At 57.4% G+C, this 26211-nt stretch overlaps 1 protein-coding gene across 1 annotated transcript in view; it reads right to left on the bottom strand.

Annotated features, from left to right (window-relative positions):
* The window catches only part of PSMC5 (proteasome 26S subunit, ATPase 5), a gene marked incomplete at its 3' end in the record, with an annotated part of 37901 nt that extends 16415 nt beyond the window's left edge, over positions 1-21486 (bottom strand). Inside the window, exons 1-9 of the mRNA XM_075581621.1 lie at positions 21331-21486; positions 19113-19184; positions 18731-18800; positions 17639-17736; positions 14752-14808; positions 7371-7601; positions 6830-6956; positions 5509-5699; positions 20-118 (exon numbers count right to left, since the gene is read on the bottom strand). Coding sequence (XP_075437736.1) covers positions 20-118; positions 5509-5699; positions 6830-6956; positions 7371-7601; positions 14752-14808; positions 17639-17736; positions 18731-18800; positions 19113-19184; positions 21331-21378 — 993 coding nt within the window. The remainder of the gene's footprint in view (positions 1-19; positions 119-5508; positions 5700-6829; positions 6957-7370; positions 7602-14751; positions 14809-17638; positions 17737-18730; positions 18801-19112; positions 19185-21330) is intronic.
* Between the last annotated feature and the right edge of the window lie 4725 nt (positions 21487-26211).

The raw sequence follows: 26211 nt of genomic DNA on the forward strand, positions 1-26211 counted from the left end.
CCTCCCCCCCCCCAAATACCTCTTCGTTGGGCGGGGGGAACTCGATCTTCCTGTCAATGCGGCCGGGACGCAGCAGAGCCGAGTCCAAGATATCAATTCTGTTGGTTGCCATGATGACCTGAGGAGGCGGCAGGCGGGTTACACACAGGTTTGGGAACCCTCCCCCACACGCGTTCCGCATCCCCCACTGGCGCGATGCTCAGGCACCCTCCCCCACACGCGTTCCGCATCCCCCACAGGCGGGATGCTCAGGCACCCTCCCACACACGCGTTCCGCATCCCCCACAGGCGGGATGCTCAGGCACCCTCCCACACACGCGTTCCGCATCCCCCACAGGCGGGATGCTCAGGCACCCTCCCACACACGCGTTCCGCATCCCCCACTGGCGCGATGCTCAGGCACCCTCCCACACACGCGTTCCGCATCCCCCACAGGCGGGATGCTCATGCACCCTCCACACACGCGTTCCGCATCCCCCACAGGCGGGATGCTCAGGCACCCTCCCACACACGCGTTCCGCATCCCCCACAGGCGGGATACTCAGGCACCCTCCCACACACGCGTTCCGCATCCCCACAGGCGGGATGCTCATGCACCCTCCCACACACGCGTTCCGCATCCCCCACAGGCGGGATGCTCAGGCACCCTCCCACACACCCGTTCCGCACCCCCCACAGGCGGGATGCTCAGGCACCCTCCCCCACACGCGTTCCGCCACCCCCCACAGGCGGGATGCTCAGGCACCCTCCCACACACGCGTTCCGCACCCCCCACAGGCGGGATGCTCATGCACCCTCCCACACACGCGTTCCGCACCCCCCACAGGCGGGATGCTCATGCACCCTCCCACACACGCGTTCCGCATCCCCCACAGGCGGGATGCTCAGGCACCCTCCCACACACCCGTTCCGCACCCCCACAGGCGGGATGCTCAGGCACCCTCCCCCACACGCGTTCCGCACCCCCCACAGGCGGGATGCTCAGGCACCCTCCCACACACGCGTTCCGCATCCCCCACAGGCGGGATGCTCAGGCACCCTCCCACACACGCGTTCCGCATCCCCCACTGGCGGATGCTCAGGCACCCTCCCACACACGCGTTCCGCATCCCCCACAGGCGGGATGCTCAGGCACCCTCCCACACACGCGTTCCGCATCCCCCACAGGCGGGATGCTCAGGCACCCTCCCACACACGCGTTCCGCATCCCCACTGGCGCGATGCTCAGGCACCCTCCCACACACGCGTTCCGCATCCCCCACAGGCGGGATGCTCATGCACCCTCCCACACACGCGTTCCGCATCCCCCACAGGCGGGATGCTCAGGCACCCTCCCACACACGCGTTCCGCATCCCCCACAGGCGGGATGCTCAGGCACCCTCCCACACACGCGTTCCGCATCCCCCACAGGCGGGATGCTCATGCACCCTCCCACACACGCGTTCCGCATCCCCCACAGGCGGGATGCTCAGGCACCCTCCCACACACCCGTTCCGCACCCCCCACAGGCGGGATGCTCAGGCACCCTCCCCCACACGCGTTCCGCATCCCCCACAGGCGGGATGCTCAGGCACCCTCCCACACGCGCGTTACGCACCCCCCACAGGCGGGATGCTCAGGCACCCTCCCACACACGCGTTCCGCATCCCCCACAGGCGGGATGCTCAGGCACCCTCCCACACACGCGTTCCGCACCCCCCACAGGCGGGATGCTCATGCACCCTCCCACACGCGTTCCGCATCCCCCACAGGCGGGATGCTCAGGCACCCTCCCACACACGCGTTCCGCATCCCCCACAGGCGGGATGCTCAGGCACCCTCCCACACACGCGTTCCGCATCCCCCACTGGCGCGATGCTCAGGCACCCTCCCACACACGCGTTCCGCATCCCCACAGGCGGGATGCTCAGGCACCCTCCCACACACGCGTTCCGCATCCCCCACAGGCGGGATGCTCATGCACCCTCCCACACACGCGTTCCGCATCCCCCACAGGCGGGATGCTCAGGCACCCTCCCACACACCCGTTCCGCACCCCCCACAGGCGGGATGCTCAGGCACCCTCCCCCACACGCGTTCCGCATCCCCCACAGGCGGGATGCTCAGGCACCCTCCCACACACGCGTTCCGCACCCCCCACAGGCGGGATGCTCATGCACCCTCCCACACACGCGTTCCGCATCCCCCACAGGCGGGATGCTCAGGCACCCTCCCACACACCCGTTCCGCACCCCCCACAGGCGGGATGCTCAGGCACCCTCCCCCACACGCGTTCCGCATCCCCCACAGGCGGGATGCTCAGGCACCCTCCCACACACGCGTTCCGCATCCCCCACAGGCGGGATGCTCAGGCACCCTCCCACACACGCGTTCCGCATCCCCCACTGGCGCGATGCTCAGGCACCCTCCCACACACGCGTTCCGCATCCCCCACAGGCGGGATGCTCAGGCACCCTCCCACACACGCGTTCCGCATCCCCCACAGGCGGGATGCTCAGGCACCCTCCCACACACGCGTTCCGCATCCCCCACTGGCGCGATGCTCAGGCACCCTCCCACACACGCGTTCCGCATCCCCACAGGCGGGATGCTCATGCACCCTCCCACACACGCGTTCCGCATCCCCCACAGGCGGGATGCTCAGGCACCCTCCCACACACGCGTTCCGCATCCCCCACAGGCGGGATGCTCAGGCACCCTCCCACACACGCGTTCCGCATCCCCCACAGGCGGGATGCTCATGCACCCTCCCACACACGCGTTCCGCATCCCCCACAGGCGGGATGCTCAGGCACCCTCCCACACACCCGTTCCGCACCCCCCACAGGCGGGATGCTCAGGCACCCTCCCCCACACGCGTTCCGCATCCCCCACAGGCGGGATGCTCAGGCACCCTCCCACACGCGCGTTACGCACCCCCCACAGGCGGGATGCTCAGGCACCCTCCCACACACGCGTTCCGCATCCCCCACAGGCGGGATGCTCAGGCACCCTCCCACACACGCGTTCCGCACCCCCCACAGGCGGGATGCTCATGCACCCTCCCACACACGCGTTCCGCATCCCCCACAGGCGGGATGCTCAGGCACCCTCCCACACACCCGTTCCGCACCCCCCACAGGCGGGATGCTCAGGCACCCTCCCCCACACGCGTTCCGCATCCCCCACAGGCGGGATGCTCAGGCACCCTCCCACACACGCGTTCCGCATCCCCCACAGGCGGGATGCTCAGGCACCCTCCCACACACGCGTTCCGCATCCCCCACTGGCGCGATGCTCAGGCACCCTCCCACACACGCGTTCCGCATCCCCCACAGGCGGGATGCTCAGGCACCCTCCCACACACGCGTTCCGCATCCCCCCCCCCCATCCCACAGGCGGGATGCTCAGGCACCCTCCCACACACGCGTTCCGCATCCCCCACAGGCGGGATGCTCATGCACCCTCCCACACACGCGTTCCGCATCCCCCACAGGCGGGATGCTCAGGCACCCTCCCACACACCCGTTCCGCACCCCCCACAGGCGGGATGCTCAGGCACCCTCCCCCACACGCGTTCCGCATCCCCCACAGGCGGGATGCTCAGGCACCCTCCACACGCGCGTTACGCACCCCCCACAGGCGGGATGCTCAGGCACCCTCCCACACACGCGTTCCGCATCCCCCACAGGCGGGATGCTCAGGCACCCTCCCACACACGCGTTCCGCACCCCCCACAGGCGGGATGCTCATGCACCCTCCCACACACGCGTTCCGCATCCCCCACAGGCGGGATGCTCAGGCACCCTCCCACACACCCGTTCCGCACCCCCCACAGGCGGGATGCTCAGGCACCCTCCCCCACACGCGTTCCGCATCCCCCACAGGCGGGATGCTCAGGCACCCTCCCCCACACGCGTTCCGCATCCCCACAGGCGGGATGCTCAGGCACCCTCCCACACACGCGTTCCGCATCCCCCACTGGCGCGATGCTCAGGCACCCTCCCACACACGCGTTCCGCATCCCCCACAGGCGGGATGCTCAGGCACCCTCCCACACACGCGTTCCGCATCCCCCACAGGCGGGATGCTCAGGCACCCTCCCACACACGCGTTCCGCATCCCCCACTGGCGCGATGCTCAGGCACCCTCCCACACACGCGTTCCGCATCCCCCACAGGCGGGATGCTCATGCACCCTCCCACACACGCGTTCCGCATCCCCCACAGGCGGGATGCTCAGGCACCCTCCCACACACGCGTTCCGCATCCCCCACAGGCGGGATGCTCAGGCACCCTCCCACACACGCGTTCCGCATCCCCCACAGGCGGGATGCTCATGCACCCTCCCACACACGCGTTCCGCATCCCCCACAGGCGGGATGCTCAGGCACCCTCCCACACACCCGTTCCGCACCCCCCACAGGCGGGATGCTCAGGCACCCTCCCCCACACGCGTTCCGCATCCCCCACAGGCGGGATGCTCAGGCACCCTCCCACACGCGCGTTACGCACCCCCCACAGGCGGGATGCTCAGGCACCCTCCCACACACGCGTTCCGCATCCCCCACAGGCGGGATGCTCAGGCACCCTCCCACACACGCGTTCCGCACCCCCCACAGGCGGGATGCTCATGCACCCTCCCACACACGCGTTCCGCATCCCCCACAGGCGGGATGCTCAGGCACCCTCCCACACACCCGTTCCGCACCCCCCACAGGCGGGATGCTCAGGCACCCTCCCCCACACGCGTTCCGCATCCCCCACAGGCGGGATGCTCAGGCACCCTCCCACACACGCGTTCCGCATCCCCCACAGGCGGGATGCTCAGGCACCCTCCCACACACGCGTTCCGCATCCCCCACTGGCGCGATGCTCAGGCACCCTCCCACACACGCGTTCCGCATCCCCCACAGGCGGGATGCTCAGGCACCCTCCCACACACGCGTTCCGCATCCCCCACAGGCGGGATGCTCAGGCACCCTCCCACACACGCGTTCCGCATCCCCCATAGGCGGGATGCTCAGGCACCCTCCCACAACCCCGTTCCGCATCCCCCACAGGCGGGATGCTCAGGCACCCTCCCACACACGCGTTCCGCATCCCCCACAGGCGGGATGCTCAGGCACCCTCCCACACACGCGTTCCGCACCCCCCACAGGCGGGATGCTCAGGCACCCTCCCACACACGCGTTCCGCACCCCCCACAGGCGGGATGCTCAGGCACCCTCCCACACACGCGTTCCGCACCCCCCACAGGCGGGATGCTCAGGCACCCTCCCACACACGCGTTCCGCACCCCCCACAGGCGGGATGCTCAGGCACCCTCCCACACGCGTTCCGCACCCCCCACAGACGGGATGCTCAGGCACCCTCCCACACGCGTTCCGCATCCCCCACAGGCGAGTTACACAGATCTTGCCACCATCTGCACAGGCGCGTTCCACATCCCCACAGGTGGGTTACATACACTTTGGGCACCCACCCCACACGCGTTCCGCCGCCTCCCCCCACCCCACCCTTGCATACCTTGATGTTTTTCGTCGCCTCAAAGCCGTCCAGCTGGTTGAGCAGCTCCAGCATCGTGCGCTGGACCTCGCTGTCCCCTCCGGAGCCGCCCTCCAGCCGCGAGGAGCCGATGGAGTCGATCTCGTCCATGAAGATGATGGAGGGAGCGTGCTCACGGGCCATGACGAAAAGCTCACGCACCATGCGGGCGCCTGGGGGGGGAGGCGGGGGGGGAGGGAGGCGGCATGAGAAGGGAGGGTCCAGAAAACAAGAAGAGGGGCGAGAAAACGGGGGAAGCGGGAGGAGGAATGAGAACTGTACAGACACAGAATATTCAGGGACAATACAAGGAGCTTTCAAAAGAACCATTCATCCCACGGGCAGTACAAAGGACTCGGGGCCATCACTTAAAGTTGGAGGAAAGGAGATTTCACCAGCAACAAAGGAAAGGGTTCTTTACAGTAAGGGCAGTTACAGTGCGGGATTCATTACCCATGGAGACTGTGAGGGCAGATACAGGAGATGTGTGTAAGGAAAGGGATCTTTACAGTAAGGGCAGTTACAGCGCGGGACTCATTCCCCATGGAGACTGTGAGGGCAGAGACAATAGATTTGTTCAAAAAAGGTTGGACATCTTTTTAGATGGGAAAGGTATACAGGGATATACCAAATAAGTATACATGGGAAGGATGTTGATCCAGGGATTAATCCGATTGCCAATTCTTGGAGTCGGGAAGGAATTAATTTTTCCCCGTAATGGGGTTTTTTGTTTGCCTTCCTCTGGATCAATAAGTAAGTATAGATATAGGGTAAAGTACCTGTTGTCTAAATTTAGCATAGGTTGAACTTGATGGTCCTAAGGTTTTTTTTAACCTCATCTACACAGAGAGAGACGCACACACACACACACACAGCACACACAGAGAGACGCACACAGAGACGCACACAGAGAGAGAGAGACGCACACAGAGACGCACACAGAGAGAGAGAGACGCACACACAGAGACGCAGACGCAGAGACGCACACACACACACACACACACACAGAGAAAGAGACAAGCACACAGAGAGAAAGAGAGAGAGAGAGACGCACACACGCACGCACACACAGAGAGACGCACACATGCGCGCGCACGCACACACACACAGAGAGAGAGAGACACACACAGAGAGAGAGAGAGAGACGCACAGAGAGAGAGACGCACACAGAGAGAGAGAGAGACGCACAGAGAGAGAGAGAGACGCAGAGAGAGAGAGAGACACACACACACACACACACAGAGAGAGAGAGACGCGCACACAGAAAGAGGGAGAGACACACACAGAGGTATCCGTCCCCTACCCTCCCCGATGAACTTCTGCACGAGCTCGGAGCCGGACACCCGGATGAAGGTGCAGTCTGTGTGATGGGCCACAGCTCGGGCTAGCAGGGTCTTCCCGGTACCAGGCGGCCCATACAGCAGCACCCCCTGAGTACGAGGAGCAGGTTACGTGAGACACACACACACACACACACACACACACACAGACACACACACACACACACACACAGACACACAGACACACACACACAGACACACACACACACACACACACACACTCTCTCACACACACACAGACACACACACACACACACAGACAGACACACACACACAGACACAGACACAGACACACACACACACACACACACACAGACACACACACAGACACACACACAGACACAGACACACACACACACGCCTCTCTACTGTGCAGCTAATGCAACATCTCTCTTCTCCCCCCCCCCCCCCCCGACCTCTCCCCCTTCCCGGCAGTATGCCGACAGCTCCCCCACCCCTCCCTCCAGTAATGCGGACTCCCCCGCCCCCCCATCCCTCACCCACCTTGGGCTGGGCGATCCCCAGGGCCTCAAAGAGCTCGGGGTGCTTGACCGGCAGCTCGATCACCTCCTTGATCTCCTTGATCTGCTTGTCCAGGCCGCCGATCATCTCGTACGTGGAGTCCGGCACCTTCTCCACCATCATCAGCGACACCAGTGGGTCCACCTTGTTGGGCAGGATCTTGTGCAGGGTGTAGCTGTCGTTGCGCAGGGCCACGCGGCAATTAGGGGTCACCTGGGAAAAGGGGGGAGACAATCCAGCACGCCCATCTTCAGGAAAACCGCAGAGGATGTAGTGTGCGCATGCGCGTGTTCTTACATGCGCGCGCTTGTGCGGGTCCGTGTTTTTGCGGGTGAGTAAGCTTACGCGGGCGTTTGTGTGGGTCCGTGTGTTTGTGCCTATGAGCGGGCTTTTGTGCGTGCGCGTGCTCTTATATGCGTATGCTTGTGTGGGTCTGTGTTTGAGCATGTGAGCGGGTGTTTGTGCATGCGTCTGTGTTTGTGCATGCGTCTGTGTTTGTGCGTGACCGTTCTTTTGTGCATGTGCATGTTTGTGAGTGTGAGTGTGAGTGTGCTTTTGTGTATGTTCTGACATGCATGTGTTTGTGTGCGCGTGTTTGCATGCTTGTGTGCATATTCATGTTCTTACCTGTGTGTGCTTATATGTGTGTGAGCGTGCTTTTGTGCATGCACGTGTTCTTGTGTGTGCATATTTGTGTGTGAACAAGCGTATGCACATGTTCTTACATGTGTGTGCTTGTGTGGGTCCGTGTTTGTGCGCGTAAGCAGGCTTTTGTGCATGTGTGTTCGTGTGTGAGCGTGCTTTTGTGATTGTGCATGCTCGTGTGTGAATGCGCATGTGTGCGCTTTTGTGCAGGCGTGAGCGTGACTGTGCTTTTGTGCAGGCGTGTGTGTGACTGTGCTTTTGTGCAGGCGTGAGCGTGACTGTGCTTTTGTGCAGGCATGTGTGTGACTGTGCTTTTGTGCAGGCATGTGTGACTGTGCTTTTGTGCAGGCGTGAGTGTGACTGTGCTTTTGTGCAGGCGTGTGTGTGACTGTGCTATTGTGCAGGCGTGTATGTGACTGTGCTTTTGTGCAGGCGTGAGTGTGACTGTGCTTTTGTGCAGGCTTTTGTGCAGGCATGTGAGTGGCTGTGCTTTTGTGCAGGCTTGTGAGTGTGACTGTGCTTTTGTGCAGGAGTGTGTGACTGCTTTTGTGCAGGCGTGTGTGTGACTGCTTTTGTGCAGGCGTGTGTGTGACTGTGCTTTTGTGCAGGCGTGTGTGTGTGACTGTGCTTTTGTGCAGGAGTGGGTGTGACTGTGCTTTTGTGCAGGCGTGTGTGTGACTGTGCTTTTGTGCAGGCGTGTGTGTGACTGTGCTTTTGTGCAGGCGTGTGTGTGACTGTGCTTTTGTGCAGGCGTGTGTGTGACTGTGCTTTTGTGCAGGCGTGTGTGTGACTGTGCTTTTGTGCAGGCGTGTGTGTGACTGTGCTTTTGTGCAGGCGTGTGTGACTGTGCTTTTGTGCAGGCGTGTGTGACTGTGCTTTTGTGCAGGCGTGTGTGTGACTGTGCTTTTGTGCAGGCGTGTGTGTGACTGCTTTTGTGCACGCGTGTGTGTGACTGCTTTTGTGCAGGCGTGTGTGTGACTGTGCTTTTGTGCAGGCGTGTGTGTGACTGTGCTTTTGTGCAGGCGTGTGTGTGACTGTGCTTTTGTGCAGGCGTGTGTGTGACTGTGCTTTTGTGCAGGCGTGTGTGTGACTGTGCTTTTGAGCAGGCTTGTGAGTGTGACTGTGCTTTTGTGCAGGCGTGAGTGTGACTGTGCTTTTGTGCAGGCGTGTGTGACTGTGCTTTTGTGCAGGCGTGTGTGTGACTGTGCTTTTGTGCAGGCGTGTGTGTGACTGTGCTTTTGTGCAGGCGTGTGTGTGACTGTGCTTTTGTGCAGGCGTGTGTGTGACTGTGCTTTTGTGCAGGCGTGTGTGTGACTGTGCTTTTGTGCAGGCGTGTGTGTGACTGTGCTTTTGTGCAGGCGTGTGTGTGACTGTGCTTTTGTGCAGGCGTGTGTGACTGTGCTTTTGTGCAGGCGTGTGTGACTGTGCTTTTGTGCAGGCGTGTGTGTGACTGTGCTTTTGTGCAGGCGTGTGTGTGACTGCTTTTGTGCACGCGTGTGTGTGACTGCTTTTGTGCAGGCGTGTGTGTGACTGTGCTTTTGTGCAGGCGTGTGTGTGACTGTGCTTTTGTGCAGGCGTGTGTGTGACTGTGCTTTTGTGCAGGCGTGTGTGTGACTGTGCTTTTGTGCAGGCGTGTGTGTGACTGTGCTTTTGTGCAGGCGTGTGTGTGACTGTGCTTTTGTGCAGGCGTGTGTGTGACTGTGCTTTTGTGCAGGCGTGTGTGTGACTGTGCTTTTGAGCAGGCTTGTGAGTGTGACTGTGCTTTTGTGCAGGCGTGTGTGTGACTGCTTTTGCGCAGGCGTGTGTCTGACTGTGCTTTTGAGCAGGCGTGTGTGCGACTGTGCTTTTGTGCAGGCGTGTGTCTGACTGTGCTTTTGTGCAGGCGTGTGTCTGACTGTGCTTTTGTGCAGGCGTGTGTGTGACTGCTTTTGCGCAGGCGTGTGTCTGACTGTGCTTTTGAGCAGGCGTGTGTGCGACTGTGCTTTTGTGCAGGCGTGTGTCTGACTGTGCTTTTGTGCAGGCGTGAGTGTGACTGCTTTTGTGCATGCGTGGTTTTGTGCAGGCATGTGTGTGACTGTGCTTTTGTGCAGGCATGTGTGCGACTGTGCTTTCGTGCATGCGCGGTTTTGTGCAGGCGCCTGTGCTTTTGTGCATGTGTGTGTGTGACTGTGCAGGCGTGTGTGTGACTGTGCTTTTGTGCAGGCGTGTGTGTGACTGCTTTTGTGCATGCGCGGTTTTGTGCAGGCGTGAGTGTGACTGTGCTTTTGTGCAGGCGTGTGTGTGACTGTGCTTTTGTGCAGGCGTGAGTGTGACTGTGCTTTTGTGCAGGCGTGTGTGTGACTGTGCTTTTGTGCAGGCGTGGTTTTGTGCAGGCGTGTGTGTGACTGTGCTTTTGTGCATGCGCGGTTTTGTGCAGGCTTGCGTGTGACTGTGCTTTTGTGCAGGCTTGAGTGTGACTGTGCTTTTGTGCAGGCGTGTGTGTGACTGCTTTTGTGCAGGCGTGTGTGTGACTGTGCTTTTGTGCAGGCGTGAGTGTGACTGTGCTTTTGTGCAGGCGCGAGTGTGACTGTGCTTTTGTGCAGGCGCGAGTGTGACTGTGCTTTTGTGCAGGCGTGTGTGTGACTGTGCTTTTGTGCAGGCGTGTGTGTCACTGTGCTTTTGTGCAGGCGTGTGTGTGACTGTGCTTTTGTGCAGGCGTGTGTGTGACTGTGCTTTTGTGCAGGCTTGAGTGTGACTGCTTTTGTGCAGGGGTGTGTGCGACTGTGCTTTTGTGCAGGCGTGAGTGCGACTGTGCTTTTGTGCAGGCGTGAGTGCGACTGTGCTTTTGTGCAGGCGTGAGTGCGACTGTGCTTTTGTGCAGGCGTGAGTGCGACTGTGCTTTTGTGCAGGCGTGAGTGCGACTGTGCTTTTGTGCAGGCGTGAGTGCGACTGTGCTTTTGTGCAGGCGTGAGTGCGACTGTGCTTTTGTGCAGGCGTGAGTGCGACTGTGCTTTTGTGCAAGCGTGAGTGCGACTGTGCTTTTGTGCAGACGCGAGTGCGACTGTGCTTTCGTGCAGGCGTGAGTGTGACTGTGCTTTCGTGCAGGCGTGTGTGTGACTGCTTTTGTGCATGCGTGTGTGTGACTGCTTTTGTGCATGGGCGGTTTTGCGCAGGCGACTGCTTTTGTGCAGGCGTGTGTGCGACTGTGCTTGGCGTGAGTGTGACTGTGCTTTTGTGCAGGCGTGAGTGTGACTGTGCTTTTGTGCAGGCGTGAGTGTGACTGTGCTTTTGTGCAGGCGTGAGTGTGACTGTGCTTTTGTGCAGGCGTGAGTGTGACTGCTTTTGTGCAGGCGTGAGTGCGACTGTGCTTTTGTGCAGGCGTGAGTGCGACTGTGCTTTTGTGCAGGCGTGAGTGTGACTGCTTTTGTGCAGGCGTGAGTGTGACTGTGCTTTTGTGCAGGCGTGAGTGCGACTGTGCTTTCGTGCAGGCGTGAGTGCGACTGTGCTTTTGTGCAGGCGTGAGTGCGACTGTGCTTTCGTGCAGGCGTGAGTGCGACTGTGCTTTCGTGCAGGCGTGAGTGCGACTGTGCTTTCGTGCAGGCGTGAGTGTGACTGTGCTTTTGTGCAGGCGACTGTGCATATGTGCAGGCGTGTGTGTGACTGTGCTTTTGTGCAGGCGTGAGTGCGACTGTGCTTTTGTGCAGGCGTGAGTGCGACTGTGCTTTTGTGCAGACGCGAGTGCGAGTGTGCTTTCGTGCAGGCGTGAGTGTGACTGTGCTTTCGTGCAGGCGTGTGTGTGACGGCTTTTGTGCATGCGTGTGTGTGACTGCTTTGTGCATGCGTGTGTGTGACTGCTTTGTGCATGCGCGGTTTTGCGCAGGCGACTGTGCTTTTGTGCAGGCGTGTGTGCGACTGTGCTTGGCGTGAGTGTGACTGTGCTTTTGTGCAGGCGTGAGTGTGACTGTGCTTTTGAGCAGGCGTGAGTGCGACTGTGCTTTCGTGCAGGCGTGAGTGCGACTGTGCTTTTGTGCAGGCGTGTGTGACTGCTTTTGTGCAGGCGTGAGTGCGACTGTGCTTTTGTGCAGGCGTGTGTGACTGCTTTTGTGCAAGCGTGAGTGCGACTGTGCTTTCGTGCAGGCGTGAGTGCGACTGTGCTTTCGTGCAGGCGTGAGTGCGACTGTGCTTTCGTGCAGGCGTGAGTGCGACTGTGCTTTCGTGCAGGTGTGAGTGCGACTGTGCTTTCGTGTAGGCGTGAGTGCGACTGCTTTTGTGCAGGCGTGTGTGTGACTGTGCTTTTGTGCAGGCGACTGTGCTTTTGTGTAGGCGTGAGTGCGACTGTGCTTTTGTGCAGACGCGAGTACGACTGTGCTTTCGTGCAGGCGTGAGTGTGACTGTGCTTTCGTGCAGGCGTGTGTGTGACTGCTTTTGTGCATGCGTGTGTGTGACTGCTTTGTGCATGCGTGTGTGTGACTGCTTTGTGCATGCGCGGTTTTGCGCAGGCGACTGTGCTTTTGTGCAGGCGTGTGTGCGACTGTGCTTGGCGTGAGTGTGACTGTGCTTTTGTGCAGGCGTGAGTGTGACTGTGCTTTTGAGCAGGCGTGAGTGCGACTGTGCTTTCGTGCAGGCGTGAGTGCGACTGTGCTTTTGTGCAGGCGTGAGTGCGACTGTGCTTTGTGCAGGCGTGAGTGCGACTGTGCTTTTGTGCAAGCGTGAGTGCGACTGTGCTTTCGTGCAAGCGTGAGTGCGACTGTGCTTTCGTGCAGGCGTGAGTGCGACTGTGCTTTCGTGCAGGCGTGAGTGCGACTGTGCTTTCGTGCAGGCGTGAGTGTGACTGTGCTTTTGTGCAAGCGTGAGTGCGACTGTGCTTTCGTGCAAGCGTGAGTGCGACTGTGCTTTCGTGCAGGCGTGAGTGCGACTGTGCTTTCGTGCAGGCGTGAGTGCGACTGTGCTTTCGTGCAGGCGTGAGTGCGACTGTGCTTTCGTGCAGGCGTGAGTGCGACTGTGCTTTCGTGCAGGCGTGAGTGCGACTGTGCTTTCGTGCAGGCGTGAGTGCGACTGTGCTTTCGTGCAGGCGTGAGTGTGACTGTGCTTTTGTGCAGGCGACTGTGCATATGTGCAGGCGTGTGTGTGACTGTGCTTTTGTGCAGGCGTGAGTGCGACTGTGCTTTTGTGCAGGCGTGAGTGCGACTGTGCTTTTGTGCAGACGCGAGTGCGAGTGTGCTTTCGTGCAGGCGTGAGTGTGACTGTGCTTTCGTGCAGGCGTGTGTGTGACGGCTTTTGTGCATGCGTGTGTGTGACTGCTTTGTGCATGCGTGTGTGTGACTGCTTTGTGCATGCGCGGTTTTGCGCAGGCGACTGTGCTTTTGTGCAGGCGTGTGTGCGACTGTGCTTGGCGTGAGTGTGACTGTGCTTTTGTGCAGGCGTGAGTGTGACTGTGCTTTTGAGCAGGCGTGAGTGCGACTGTGCTTTCGTGCAGGCGTGAGTGCGACTGTGCTTTTGTGCAGGCGTGTGTGACTGCTTTTGTGCAGGCGTGAGTGCGACTGTGCTTTTGTGCAGGCGTGTGTGACTGCTTTTGTGCAAGCGTGAGTGCGACTGTGCTTTCGTGCAGGCGTGAGTGCGACTGTGCTTTCGTGCAGGCGTGAGTGCGACTGTGCTTTCGTGCAGGCGTGAGTGCGACTGTGCTTTCGTGCAGGTGTGAGTGCGACTGTGCTTTCGTGTAGGCGTGAGTGCGACTGCTTTTGTGCAGACGTGTGTGTGACTGTGCTTTTGTGCAGGCGACTGTGCTTTTGTGTAGGCGTGAGTGCGACTGTGCTTTTGTGCAGACGCGAGTACGACTGTGCTTTCGTGCAGGCGTGAGTGTGACTGTGCTTTCGTGCAGGCGTGTGTGTGACTGCTTTTGTGCATGCGTGTGTGTGACTGCTTTGTGCCTGCGTGTGTGTGACTGCTTTGTGCATGCGCGGTTTTGCGCAGGCGACTGTGCTTTTGTGCAGGCGTGTGTGCGACTGTGCTTGGCGTGAGTGTGACTGTGCTTTTGTGCAGGCGTGAGTGTGACTGTGCTTTTGAGCAGGCGTGAGTGCGACTGTGCTTTCGTGCAGGCGTGAGTGCGACTGTGCTTTCGTGCAGGCGTGAGTGCGACTGTGCTTTGTGCAGGCGTGAGTGCGACTGTGCTTTTGTGCAAGCGTGAGTGCGACTGTGCTTTCGTGCAAGCGTGAGTGCGACTGTGCTTTCGTGCAGGCGTGAGTGCGACTGTGCTTTCGTGCAGGCGTGAGTGCGACTGTGCTTTCGTGCAGGCGTGAGTGCGACTGTGCTTTCGTGCAGGCGTGAGTGCGACTGTGCTTTCGTGCAGGCGTGAGTGCGACTGTGCTTTCGTGCAGGCGTGAGTGCGACTGTGCTTTCGTGCAGGCGTGAGTGCGACTGCGCTTTCGTGTAGGCGTGAGTGCGACTGCTTTTGTGCAGGCGTGTGTGTGACTGTGCTTTTGTGCAGGCGTGTGTATGACTGTGCTTTTGTGCAGGCGACTGTGCTTTTGTGTAGGCGTGAGTGCGACTGTGCTTTCGTGCAGGCGTGAGTGCGACTGTGCTTTCGTGCAGGCGCGCGTGCGTTTGTGCAGGCGCGCGTGCGTTTGTGCAGGCGCGCGTGCGTTTGTGCAGGCGCGTGTGCGTTTTTGCAGGCGCGCGTGCGTTTTTGCAGGCGTGTGTATGTTTGTGCAGGAGTATCGTGCAGCGACCCCAGGACACTCACGTCGTTGATATCAATATTTTTATCGACATCCACCACAAACTTCCCCTCGGGATGAACCTGGCGAGAGAGGAGACCGGAGTTACTACAGGGGGGGGGGGGTACAGTTTTGGGCACACGTGCATATCTTAAAACCGCGGCCTGCTGTCTGTAGGGAGCGATGGGAGGCGCAGGTCCAAAACAGGGGGGGGGGGGGGGGGCGCGGCCACAACACAAAGCACAGCCCAGCCAATCAAAGCACTGCGCTCCCAGTGGTCCATGCTATCTGCCCTACTATTGGCTCCCAGCGCACCACGAGAAGACAGACTTCACGTCGTTGCGCGAGTTAACACGCGAGAACACACTGGGGCCGGCCTGACTGAGGGTCGTGTCTGGCGGGCAGCGCGCACGTCGCTGTCACCTCTGGGGACGCAGCCTGAGAAAAGACATTATGGAACTAGAGAGAGTGCAGAGAAGAGCCACCAAATGAATAAAGGGGATGGACAATCTAACTTATGAGGAGAGGCTAGCTAAATTAGTTTTATTTACATTAGAAAAGAGGCGTCTAAGAGGGGATATGATAACTATATACAAATATATTCAGGGACAATACAAGGAGCTTTCAAAAGAACTATTCATCCCAAGGGCAGTACTAAGGACTCGGGGCCATCCCTTAAGGTGGGAGGAAAGGAGATTTCACCAGCAACAAAGGAAAGGGTTCTTTACAGTAAGGGCAGTTACAGTGCGGGATTCATTCCCCATGGAGACTGTGAGGGCAGATACAGGAGATGTGTGTAAGGAAAGGGATCTTTACAGTAAGGGCAGTTACAGTGCGGGACTCATTCCCCATGGAGACTGTGAGGGCAGATACAGGAGATATGTGTAAGGAAAGGGATCTTTACAGTAAGGGCAGTTACAGTGCGGGATTCATTCCCCATGGAGACGGTGAGGGCAGATACAGGAGATATGTGTACGGAAAGGGATCTTTACAGTAAGGGCAGTTACAGCGCGGGACTCATTCCCCATGGAGACTGTGAGGGCAGATACAGGAGATATGTGTAAGGAAAGGGATCTTTACAGTAAGGGCAGTTACAGTGCGGGATTCATTCCCCATGGAGACTGTGAGGGCAGATACAGGAGATATGTGTAAGGAAAGGGATCTTTACAGTAAGGGCAGTTACAGTGCGGGATTCATTCCCCATAGAGACTGTGAGGGCAGATACAGGAGATATGTGTGAGGAAAGGGATCTTTACAGTAAGGGCAGTTACAGTGCGGGATTCATTCCCCATGGAGACTGTGAGGGCAGATACAGGAGATATGTGTAAGGAAAGGGATCTTTGCAGTAAGGGCAGTTACAGTGCGGGATTCATTCCCCATGGAGACTGTGAGGGCAGATACAGGAGATATGTGTAAGGAAAGGGATCTTTACAGTAAGGGCAGTTACAGTGCGGGATTCATTCCCCATGGAGACTGTGAGGGCAGATACAGGAGATATGTGTAAGGAAATGGATCTTTACAGTAAGGGCAGTTACATTGCGGGATTCATTCCCCATGGAGACTGTGAGGGCAGATACAGGAGATATGTGTAAGGAAAGGGATCTTTACAGTAAGGGCAGTTACAGTGCGGGATTCATTCCCCATGGAGACTGTGAGGGCAGATACAGGAGATATGTGTAAGGAAAGGGATCTTTACAGTAAGGGCAGTTACAGTGTGGGATTCATTACCCATGGAGACGGTGAGGGCAGATACAGGAGATGTGTGTAAGGAAAGGGATTTTTACAGTAAGGGCAGTTACAGTGCGGGACACATTCCCCATGGAGACTGTGAGGGCAGATACAGGAGATATGTGTAAGGAAAGGGATCTTTACAGTAAGGGCAGTTACAGTGCGGGATTCATTACCCCCATGGAGACTGTGAGGGCAGATACAGGAGATATGTGTAAGGAAAGGGATCTTTACAGTAAGGGCAGTTACAGTGTGGGATTCATTCCCCATGGAGACTGTGAGGGCAGATACAGGAGATATGTGTAAGGAAAGGGATCTTTACAGTAAGGGCAGTTACAGTGCGGGATTCATTCCCCATGGAGACTGTGAGGGCAGATACAGGAGATATGTGTAAGGAAAGGGATCTTTACAGTAAGGGCAGTTACAGTGCGGGATTCATTCCCCATGGAGACTGTGAGGGCAGATACAGGAGATATGTGTAAGGAAAGGGATCTTTACAGTAAGGGCAGTTACAGTGCGGGACTCATTCCCCATGGAGACTGTGAGGGCAGATACAGGAGATATGTGTAAGGAAAGGAATCTTTACAGTAAGGGCAGTTACAGTGCGGGATTCATTCCCCATGGAGACTGTGAGGGCAGATACAGGAGATATGTGTAAGGAAAGGGATCTTTACAGTAAGGGCAGTTACAGTGCGGGATTCATTCCCCATGGAGACTGTGAGGGCAGATACAGGAGATATGTGTAAGGAAAGGGATCTTTACAGTAAGGGCAGTTACAGCGTGGGGTTCAATCCCCATGGAGACAGTGAGGGCAGATACAGGAGATATGTGTAAGGAAAGGTTAGATACCTTGCGAGACAGGAAAGGTATACAGGGATATTCCTAATAAGTAACATGGGAAGGACGGTGACCCAGGGAGAAAGCTGATGGCCATTACTGGGGTCAGGAAGGAATATATTTTCCTTATGAGACAGCATTAGATAATGTGTCACTGGGGCTGTGTGTTTGCCTCCTCTGGGCCACCATACTGTCAATACACATATAGGATAACGTATCCGTCACCTACATTTAGCATACTCGTCTTTTTTCAATCTCGTCTACTATGTAACTATGGAACCAACTTTATCACTATGGAACTATGTAATAAAATCCCCAACTTCAGCTCCGGCTGTGGAGTCCACTCACCTTGACCAGCACCTTCTTCTTGTCCATGGCTCTCACCACCTCCCCCACGTACGATCCCTGCTCCTGAAGCAGCTGCAGCTCCTCCCGGAGGAGACGCACTGAACGAAACAGACCACGCGTGTGTGAATGCGTGCGGCGCGTGGCGAGCCTCCCACACGTGTGGCTGAGTGTGAGGCATGGTGAGCAGCGGTCACCCACACGTGCATCTCACACAGGATTGAGATGATTTCATGTTCTAGGTGTAAATAAGGTGGCAGTGAGGGAGGGCCGCGAAACGCGTTCCTGATCAGATGCACATCTGTGGCCCTGACCCACGCATGTGTCATTGATGGGGAACAGTGAAACGTGTTCCTGATCAGATGCACATCTGTGGCCCTGACCCACACGTGTCATTGATGGACCAGTGAAACGTGTCCCTGATCAGATGCACATTTGTGGCCCTGACCCACGCATGTGTCATTGATGGGGAACAGTGAAACGCGTCCCTGATCAGATGCACATCTGTGGCCCTGACCCACGTGTCATTGATGGGGAACAGTGAAACGCGTTCCTGATCAGATGCACATCTGTGGCCCTGACCCACACGTGTCATTGATGGACCAGTGAAACGCGTTCCTGATCAGATGCACATCTGTGGCCCTGACCCACGCATGTGTCATTGATGGGGAACAGTGAAACGCGTCCCTGATCAGATGCACATCTGTGGCCCTGACCCACGTGTCATTGATGGGGAACAGTGAAACGTGTCCCTGATCAGATGCACATCTGTGGCCCTGACCCACGTGTCATTGATGGGGAACAGTGAAACGCGTTCCTGATCAGATGCACATCTGTGGCCCTGACCCACACGTGTCATTGATGGACCAGTGAAACGCGTCCCTGATCAGATGCACATCTGTGGCCCTGACCCACACGTGTCATTGATGGACCAGTGAAACGCGTCCCTGATCAGATGCACATCTGTGGCCCTGACCCACCCATGTGTCATTGATGGGGAACAGTGAAACGCGTCCCTGATCAGATGCACATCTGTGGCCCTGACCCACCCATGTGTCACAGAGGGAGAACCTCGAAACGCGTCTCGGGTTTTACCTTTCGCGTTCAGCTCGTTCCTCTGCGCCTGAAGACGCCTCAGGTTCTGGCTCTTCTCGTTGACGACCAGCTGTCGGGAGGAAACACAGGCGGTAAAATGGAGTCAGGCGTGCCGACGAGGACCCGAGACGTCTACTCGTGGCCGTGTGAGAGGGGGCTTAGAAGAATAAAATATACCAGCCTAGCACGGGCGGCCCTGAAGCCGGGAACTGGAGGAAGGCGACCGCTCCCCCCCCAGAAGGCGCAGCACCTTCTCCCTCCCCAGAACGCAATGCGCACCCCACAAAGCTATCACAGGGAATGGGGCGGTTGTGAGGTTTGGGTAACCCAACCCCTGCGGAGCGTGTGAAGCTGAACGTAGCCACGTAAGCGTGTCCGGTACCTGTAGATCCTCGATCTTGGACAGGTAATACTGGCGCAGCCCACTGCCACCGCGGGTCTCCTCCAACTCCATCTGTGCACAGAGCGGGGGTCAGTATCCACACACAACACGCCAATGCCACGCTCAGCACACGCGCAAATAAAGGCAACACTCCACGCTCACACACACAACATGCCTACTCCACGTTCACAGTATACACCGCGCAGCGCACACACTGCATACACAGCGCAGCGCACACACACAGCGCAGCGCACACACACAGCGCAGCGCGCACACACTGCACACACAGCGCAGAGCACGCACACACTGCAGCGCGTGCGCGCACACACGCACACAGCACGCGCTGCGCGCACACTGCACGCACGGCCCGGCGCGCGCACACTGCACGCACGGCGCGCGCACGGCGCGCAACACACACACAGCGCGCGCGCGCGCACACAGCGCAACACACACACACAGCGCAACACACACACACAGCGCAACACACACACACACAGCGCAACACACACACACACAGCGCAACACACACACAGCGCAACACACACACACACAGCGCAACACACACACACACAGCGCAACACACACACACACAGCGCAACACACACACACACAGCGCAACACACACACAGCGCAACACACACACAGCGCAACACACACACAGCGCAACACACACACAGCGCAACACACACACAGCGCAACACACACACACACAGCGCAACACACACACAGCGCAACACACACACACACAGCGCAACACACACACAGCGCAACACACACACAGCGCAACACACACAGCGCAACACACACAGCGCAACACACACACAGCGCAACACACACACACACAGCGCAACACACACACACACAGCGCAACACACACACACACACAGCGCAACACACACACACACACAGCGCAACACACACACACACACAGCGCAACACACACACACACACAGCGCAACACACACACACACACAGCGCAACACACACACACACACACACAGCGCAACACACACACACACACACACAGCGCAACACACACACACACACACACACAGCGCAACACACACACACACACACACAGCGCAACACACACACACACACACACAGCGCAACACACACACACACAGCGCAACACACACACACACAGCGCAACACACACACACACAGCGCAACACACACACAGCGCAACACACACACACACACAGCGCAACACACACACACACACAGCCCAACACACACACACACACACACAGCCCAACACACACACACACACACACACGCCCAACACACACACACACACAGCCCAACACACACACACACACACACACACACAGCCCAACACACACACACACACACACAGCGCAACACACACACACACAGCGCAACACACACACACACAGCGCAACACACACACACACAGCGCAACACACACACACACACACACACACACACACACACACACACACAGCCCAACACACACACACACACAGCGCAACACACACACAGCGCAACACACACACAGCGCAACACACACACAGCGCAACACACACACAGCGCAACACACACACAGCGCAACACACACACAGCGCAACACACACACAGCGCAGCGCACCCACACACACACACAAACACTGCATACGCAGCGCGCACACACACACACAAACACTGCATACACAACGCAGCACAACACACAGCACAACACACAGCGCAACACAGAGCGCAACACAGACAGCGCACACAGACAGCGCGCGCACAGACACACACACAGACACACAGCACACACAGACACACAGCACACACAGACACACAGCGCGCACACACACACTGACAGTGACACACACAAACAGACACACACACAGACACACACACACACACACACACACACACACACACACACACACACACACACTGACAGTGACACACACAGACACACAGACACACAGACACAGACACACACACACACACACACACACACACACACACACACACACACACACTGATACACACACACACACACACACACACACACACACAGACACACAGACACACAGACACACACACACACACACACACACACACACACACACACACACACACAGACACACAGACACACACACACAGACACACACAGACACACACACACACACACACACACACACACACACACACACACACACACACACACACACACACACACACACACACACACACACACTACCTGGTCTCCAGCTTCCTTACACTCTCCCGGTGGCGCCATTCTCACCATGACTCGGCTAAGCACCTCCTGTGTGACGTACTTCCGGTCTCACCACAGAGAGCTGGGGCTGTGTGCAGAGCGTCTCCAGTGAAAACTCTATCACTTCCGGTAAGAGGCAGGAAGTGTTATTTTCCACCATAGAGATGCGCCCCCTGGGGGACAGAGACATGTGCAGCGTGGGACAGAGCGCCCCCTGGGGGACAGAGAGATGCACAGTGTGGGAAAGAGCGCCCCCTGGGGCACAGAGAGATGCGCAGCGTGGGACAGAGCGCCCCCTGGGGGCACAGAGAGATGCGCAGCTTGGGACAGAGCGCCCCCTGGGGGACAGAGAGATGCACAGTGTGGGACAGAGCGCCCCCTGGGGCACAGAGAGATGCGCAGCGCCCTCTGCTGGTCGGAGGCGGAAGTTGCTAAGTGAAGTTGCGCATGGCGGACAGGAGGGGGCGTCAGAGAGCAGAGACATTCTATATTGTGTATTTATATTATTACTAGCTGAGAGACCCGGCGTTGCCCGGGATTGAATGGTCCCGCTCCCCCTCTCTGTCCACTCACCCCCTATCTCTGCTCCCCATTGCCCTCTCTCTGTGGGTGGGTGACTTAGTGACTGGATGAGTTAGTGACTGGGTGGGTGAGTTAGTCAGTGAGCGGGCAGGTGAGTTAGTGAGGGCGGGTGAGTGAGTTAGTGAGCGGGGTCTCTCAGCTAGTGACTGGGTGGGTGGGTGAGTTAGTGACTGGGTGAGTGAGTGACTGGGTGGGTGAGTGAGTTAGTGGGTGGGTGAGTTAGTGACTGGGTGGGTGGGTGGGTGAGTTAGTGACTGGGTGGGTGGGTGAGTGAGTTAGTGGGTGGGTGAGTTAGTGACTGGGTGGGTGGGTGAGTTAGTGACTTGAGTTAGTGACTTGAGTTAGTGACTGGGTGGGTGAGTTAGTGACTGGGTGGGTGGGTGAGTTAGTGGGTGGGTGAGTGAGTTAGTGACTGGGTGGGTGAGTTAGTGACTGGGTGGGTGGGTGAGTTAGTGACTGGGTGGGTGGGTGAGTGAGTTAGTGACTGGTTGGATGAGTGAGTTAGTGACTGGGTGGGTGAGTTAGTGACTGGGTGGGTGAGTGAGTTAGTGACTGGGTGGGTGAGTGAGTGAGTGACTGGGTGGGTGAGTGAGTTAGTGACTGGGTGATTTAGTGACTGGGTGGGTTAGTGACTGGGTGGGTTAGTGACTGGGTGGGTGGGTGAGTTAGTGACTGTGTGGGTGGGTGAGTTAGTGACTGGATTGGTGGGTGGGTGAGTGACTGGGTGGGTGAGTGAGTTAGTGACTGGGTGGGTGGGTGAGTTAGTCACTGGGTGGGTGGGTGAGTGAGTTAGTGACTGGGTGAGTTAGTGACTTGAGTGAGTTTGTGACTGGGTGGGTGGGTGGGTGAGTTAGTGACTTAGGTGGGTGAGTTAGTGACTGGGTGGGTGGGTGAGTTAGTGACTTGGGTCTGTGAGTGAGTTAGTGACTGGGTGGGTGGGTGATTTAGTGACTGGGTGGGTGGGTGAGTTAGTGACTGGGTGGGTGAGTTAGTGACTGGGTGGGTGAGTTAGTGACTGGGTGGGTGAGTTAGTGACTGGGTGGGTGAGTTAGTGGGTGAGTGAGTTAGTGACTGGATGGGTGGGTGGGTGAGTTAGGGACTGGGTGGGTGAGTTAGTGACTGGGTGGGTGGGTGAGTGAGTTAGTGACTGGTTGGGTGAGTGAGTTAGTGAGTGGGTGTGTGAGTTAGTGACTGGGTGGGTGATTTAGTGACTGGGTGGGTGGGTGAGTTAGTGACTTGGGTATGTGAGTGAGTTAGTGACTGGGTGGGTGGGTGAGTTAGTGACTGGGTGGGTGGGTGAGTTAGTGACTGGGTGGGTGAGTTAGTGACTGTGTGGGTGAGTTAGTGACTGGGTGGGTGAGTTAGTGACTGGGTGTGTGAGTTAGTGAATGGGTGGGTGAGTTAGTGACTGTGTGGGTGAGTTAGTGACTGGGTGGGTGAGTTAGTGACTGGGTGTGTGAGTTAGTGAATGGGTGGGTGAGTTAGTGACTGGGTGGGTGAGTTAGTGACTGGGTGGGTGAGTTAGTGACTGGGTGGGTGTTAGTGACTGTTTGGGTGAGTTAGTGACTGGGTGGGTGAGTTAGTGACTGGGTGGGTGAGTGAGTGACTGGGTGGGTGGGTGAGTGACTGGGTGGGTGAGTTAGTGACTGGGTGGCTGAGTTAGTGACTGGATGGGTGAGTTAGTGACTGGGTGGATGAGTAAGTGACTGGGTGGGTGATTTAGTGACTGGGTGGGTGGGTGAGTTAGTGACTTGGGTATGTGAGTGAGTTAGTGACTGGGTGGGTGGGTGAGTTAGTGACTGGGTGGGTGGGTGAGTTAGTGACTGGGTGGGTGAGTTAGTGACTGTGTGGGTGAGTTAGTGACTGGGTGGGTGAGTTAGTGACTGGGTGTGTGAGTTAGTGAATGGGTGGGTGAGTTAGTGACTGGGTGGGTGGGTGAGTCAGTGACTGGGTGGGTGAGTTAGTGACTGGGTGGGTGAGTTAGTGACTGGGTGGGTGTTAGTGACTGTTTGGGTGAGTTAGTGACTGGGTGGGTGAGTGTGTGACTGGGTGGGTGGGTGAGTGACTGGGTGGGTGAGTTAGTGACTGGGTGGCTGAGTTAGTGACTGGATGGGTGAGTTAGTGACTGGGTGGGTGAGTAAGTGACAGGGTGGGGTAGTTAGCGACTGGGTGGGTGAGTTAGTGACTGGGTGGGTGAGTTAGTGACTGGGTGAGTTAGTGATTAGGTGGGTGGGTGAGTTATTGACTGGGTGGGTGAGTTATTGACTGGGTGTGTGAGTTATTGACTTGGTGGGTGAGTTAGGGACGGGATGGGTGAGTTAGTGACTGGGTGGGTGAGTTAGTGACTGGGTGGGTGAGTTAGTGACTGGGTTGGTGAGTTAGTGAGTGGGTGGGTGAGTTATTGACTGGGTGTGTGTGAGAGTTATTGACATTTAGTGACTGGGTGGGTGGTGAGTTAGTGACTGGGTGGGTGGTGAGTTAGTGACTGGGTGGGTGAGTTAGTGACTGGGTGGGTGAGTTAGTGGGTGAGTTAGTGGGTGAGTTAGTGGGTGGGTGAGTGAGTTAGTGACTTGGGTGGGTGAGTGAGTTAGTGACTGGGTGGGTGGGTGAGTTATTGAATTGGGTGGGTGAGTGAGTTAGTGACTTGGCTGTGTGAGTTAGTGACTGGGTGGGTGAGTTAGTGACTGGGTGGGTGAGTTAGTGACTGGGTGGGTGAGTTAGTGAGTGGGTGGGTGAGTTAGTGACTGGGGGTGTGGGAGGCACGGGGGGTGGGAGGCACGGGGGTGGGTGGGTGGGAGGCACGAGGGGGTTGGTGGGAGGCACGGGGGGGTGGGTGGTAGGCACCGGGGGGGTGGTTAATTGGCACGGGGGGGATTGGGGGGAGGCACGGGGTGTGTGGGATGCACGGGGTGGGGGGGTGTGGGAGGCACGGGGGGGTGGGAGGCACGGGGGGGTGGGGGTGAGGCACAGGGGGGTGTGGGAGGCACGGGGGGTGGGTGTGGGAGGCACGGGGGGGGTGGGAAGTGAGGACAATCAGCCCCGCTGCGGCCGCCACTGCTCTGCTCCCCCCGCCGGCATGTTAAGGGCGCGCCGAGGTGTGTTTCAGGCAGGAAGGAGGCGGCCACCGTGATCGGGCAGAAGGGGGACAGGGCAGCGCAACACACACACACACACTTACCTCTACTTCCGGGCGCCGCCATCTTAGGCACTTGGCGCCGCGAGGGAGGAAGGGGGTCCTTCCGGCCGCCGCCATCTTGGGCGCCGCGTGGCAGCTGCCTGTCCCCCCGCCGGGGAGGTGATGTGAGTGGAGCCCCGCCGGGGAGGTGATGTGAGTGGAGCCCCGCCGGGGAGGTGATGTGAGTGGAGCCCCGCCGGGGAGGTGATGTGAGTGGAGCCCCGCCGGGGAGGTGATGTGAGTGGAGCCCCGCCGGGGAGGTGATGTGAGTGGAGCCCCGCCGGGGAGGTGATGTGAGTGGAGCCCCGCCGGGGAGGTGATGTGAGTGGAGCCCCGCCGGGGAGGTGATGTGAGTGGAGCCCCGCCGGGGAGGTGATGTGAGTGGAGCCCCGCCGGGGAGGTGATGTGAGTGGAGCGCCGCCGGGGAGGAGGTGAGTTGGATCGCCAGGGAGGTGATGTGAGTGGAGCCCCGCCGGGGAGGAGGTGAGTTGGATCGCCAGGGAGGTAGGGGTGTGTGTGTGTGTGTGTGTGCGTGCGTGCGTGCGGCGCCGCGCCGAGGGGGAAGAGAGTGGTAGTTGGGTGACGTCAGACCCACCAATCTGATTGGCCAGAGGCTGAGGACCAATCAGATTCACCGCAGCTAGTACCAACCATTCGATTTTATATATTAAGATATCACAGTATTGTATTATTATTATTACATTATATTCATATTATATTACTTTATATGAATATATTATTATTATTATTACATTATATTCATATTATATTACTTTATATGAATATATTATTATTATATTACATTATATTCATATTATATTACTTTATATGAATATATTATTATTATTACATTATATTCATATTATATTACTTTATATGAATATATTATTATTATTATTATTATTACATTATATTCATATTATTTTACTTTATATGAATATATTATTATTATTACATTATATTCATATTATATTACTTTATATGAATGCATTATTATTATTATTACATTATATTCATATTATTTTACTTTATATGAATGTATTATTATTATTATTACATTATATTCATATTATTTTACTTTATATGAATATATTATTATTATTATT

The sequence above is a fragment of the Ascaphus truei genome, unplaced genomic scaffold (genome assembly GCF_040206685.1).
Source record: "Ascaphus truei isolate aAscTru1 unplaced genomic scaffold, aAscTru1.hap1 HAP1_SCAFFOLD_145, whole genome shotgun sequence".
In the NCBI taxonomy this organism is placed as follows: Eukaryota; Metazoa; Chordata; class Amphibia; order Anura; family Ascaphidae; genus Ascaphus; species Ascaphus truei.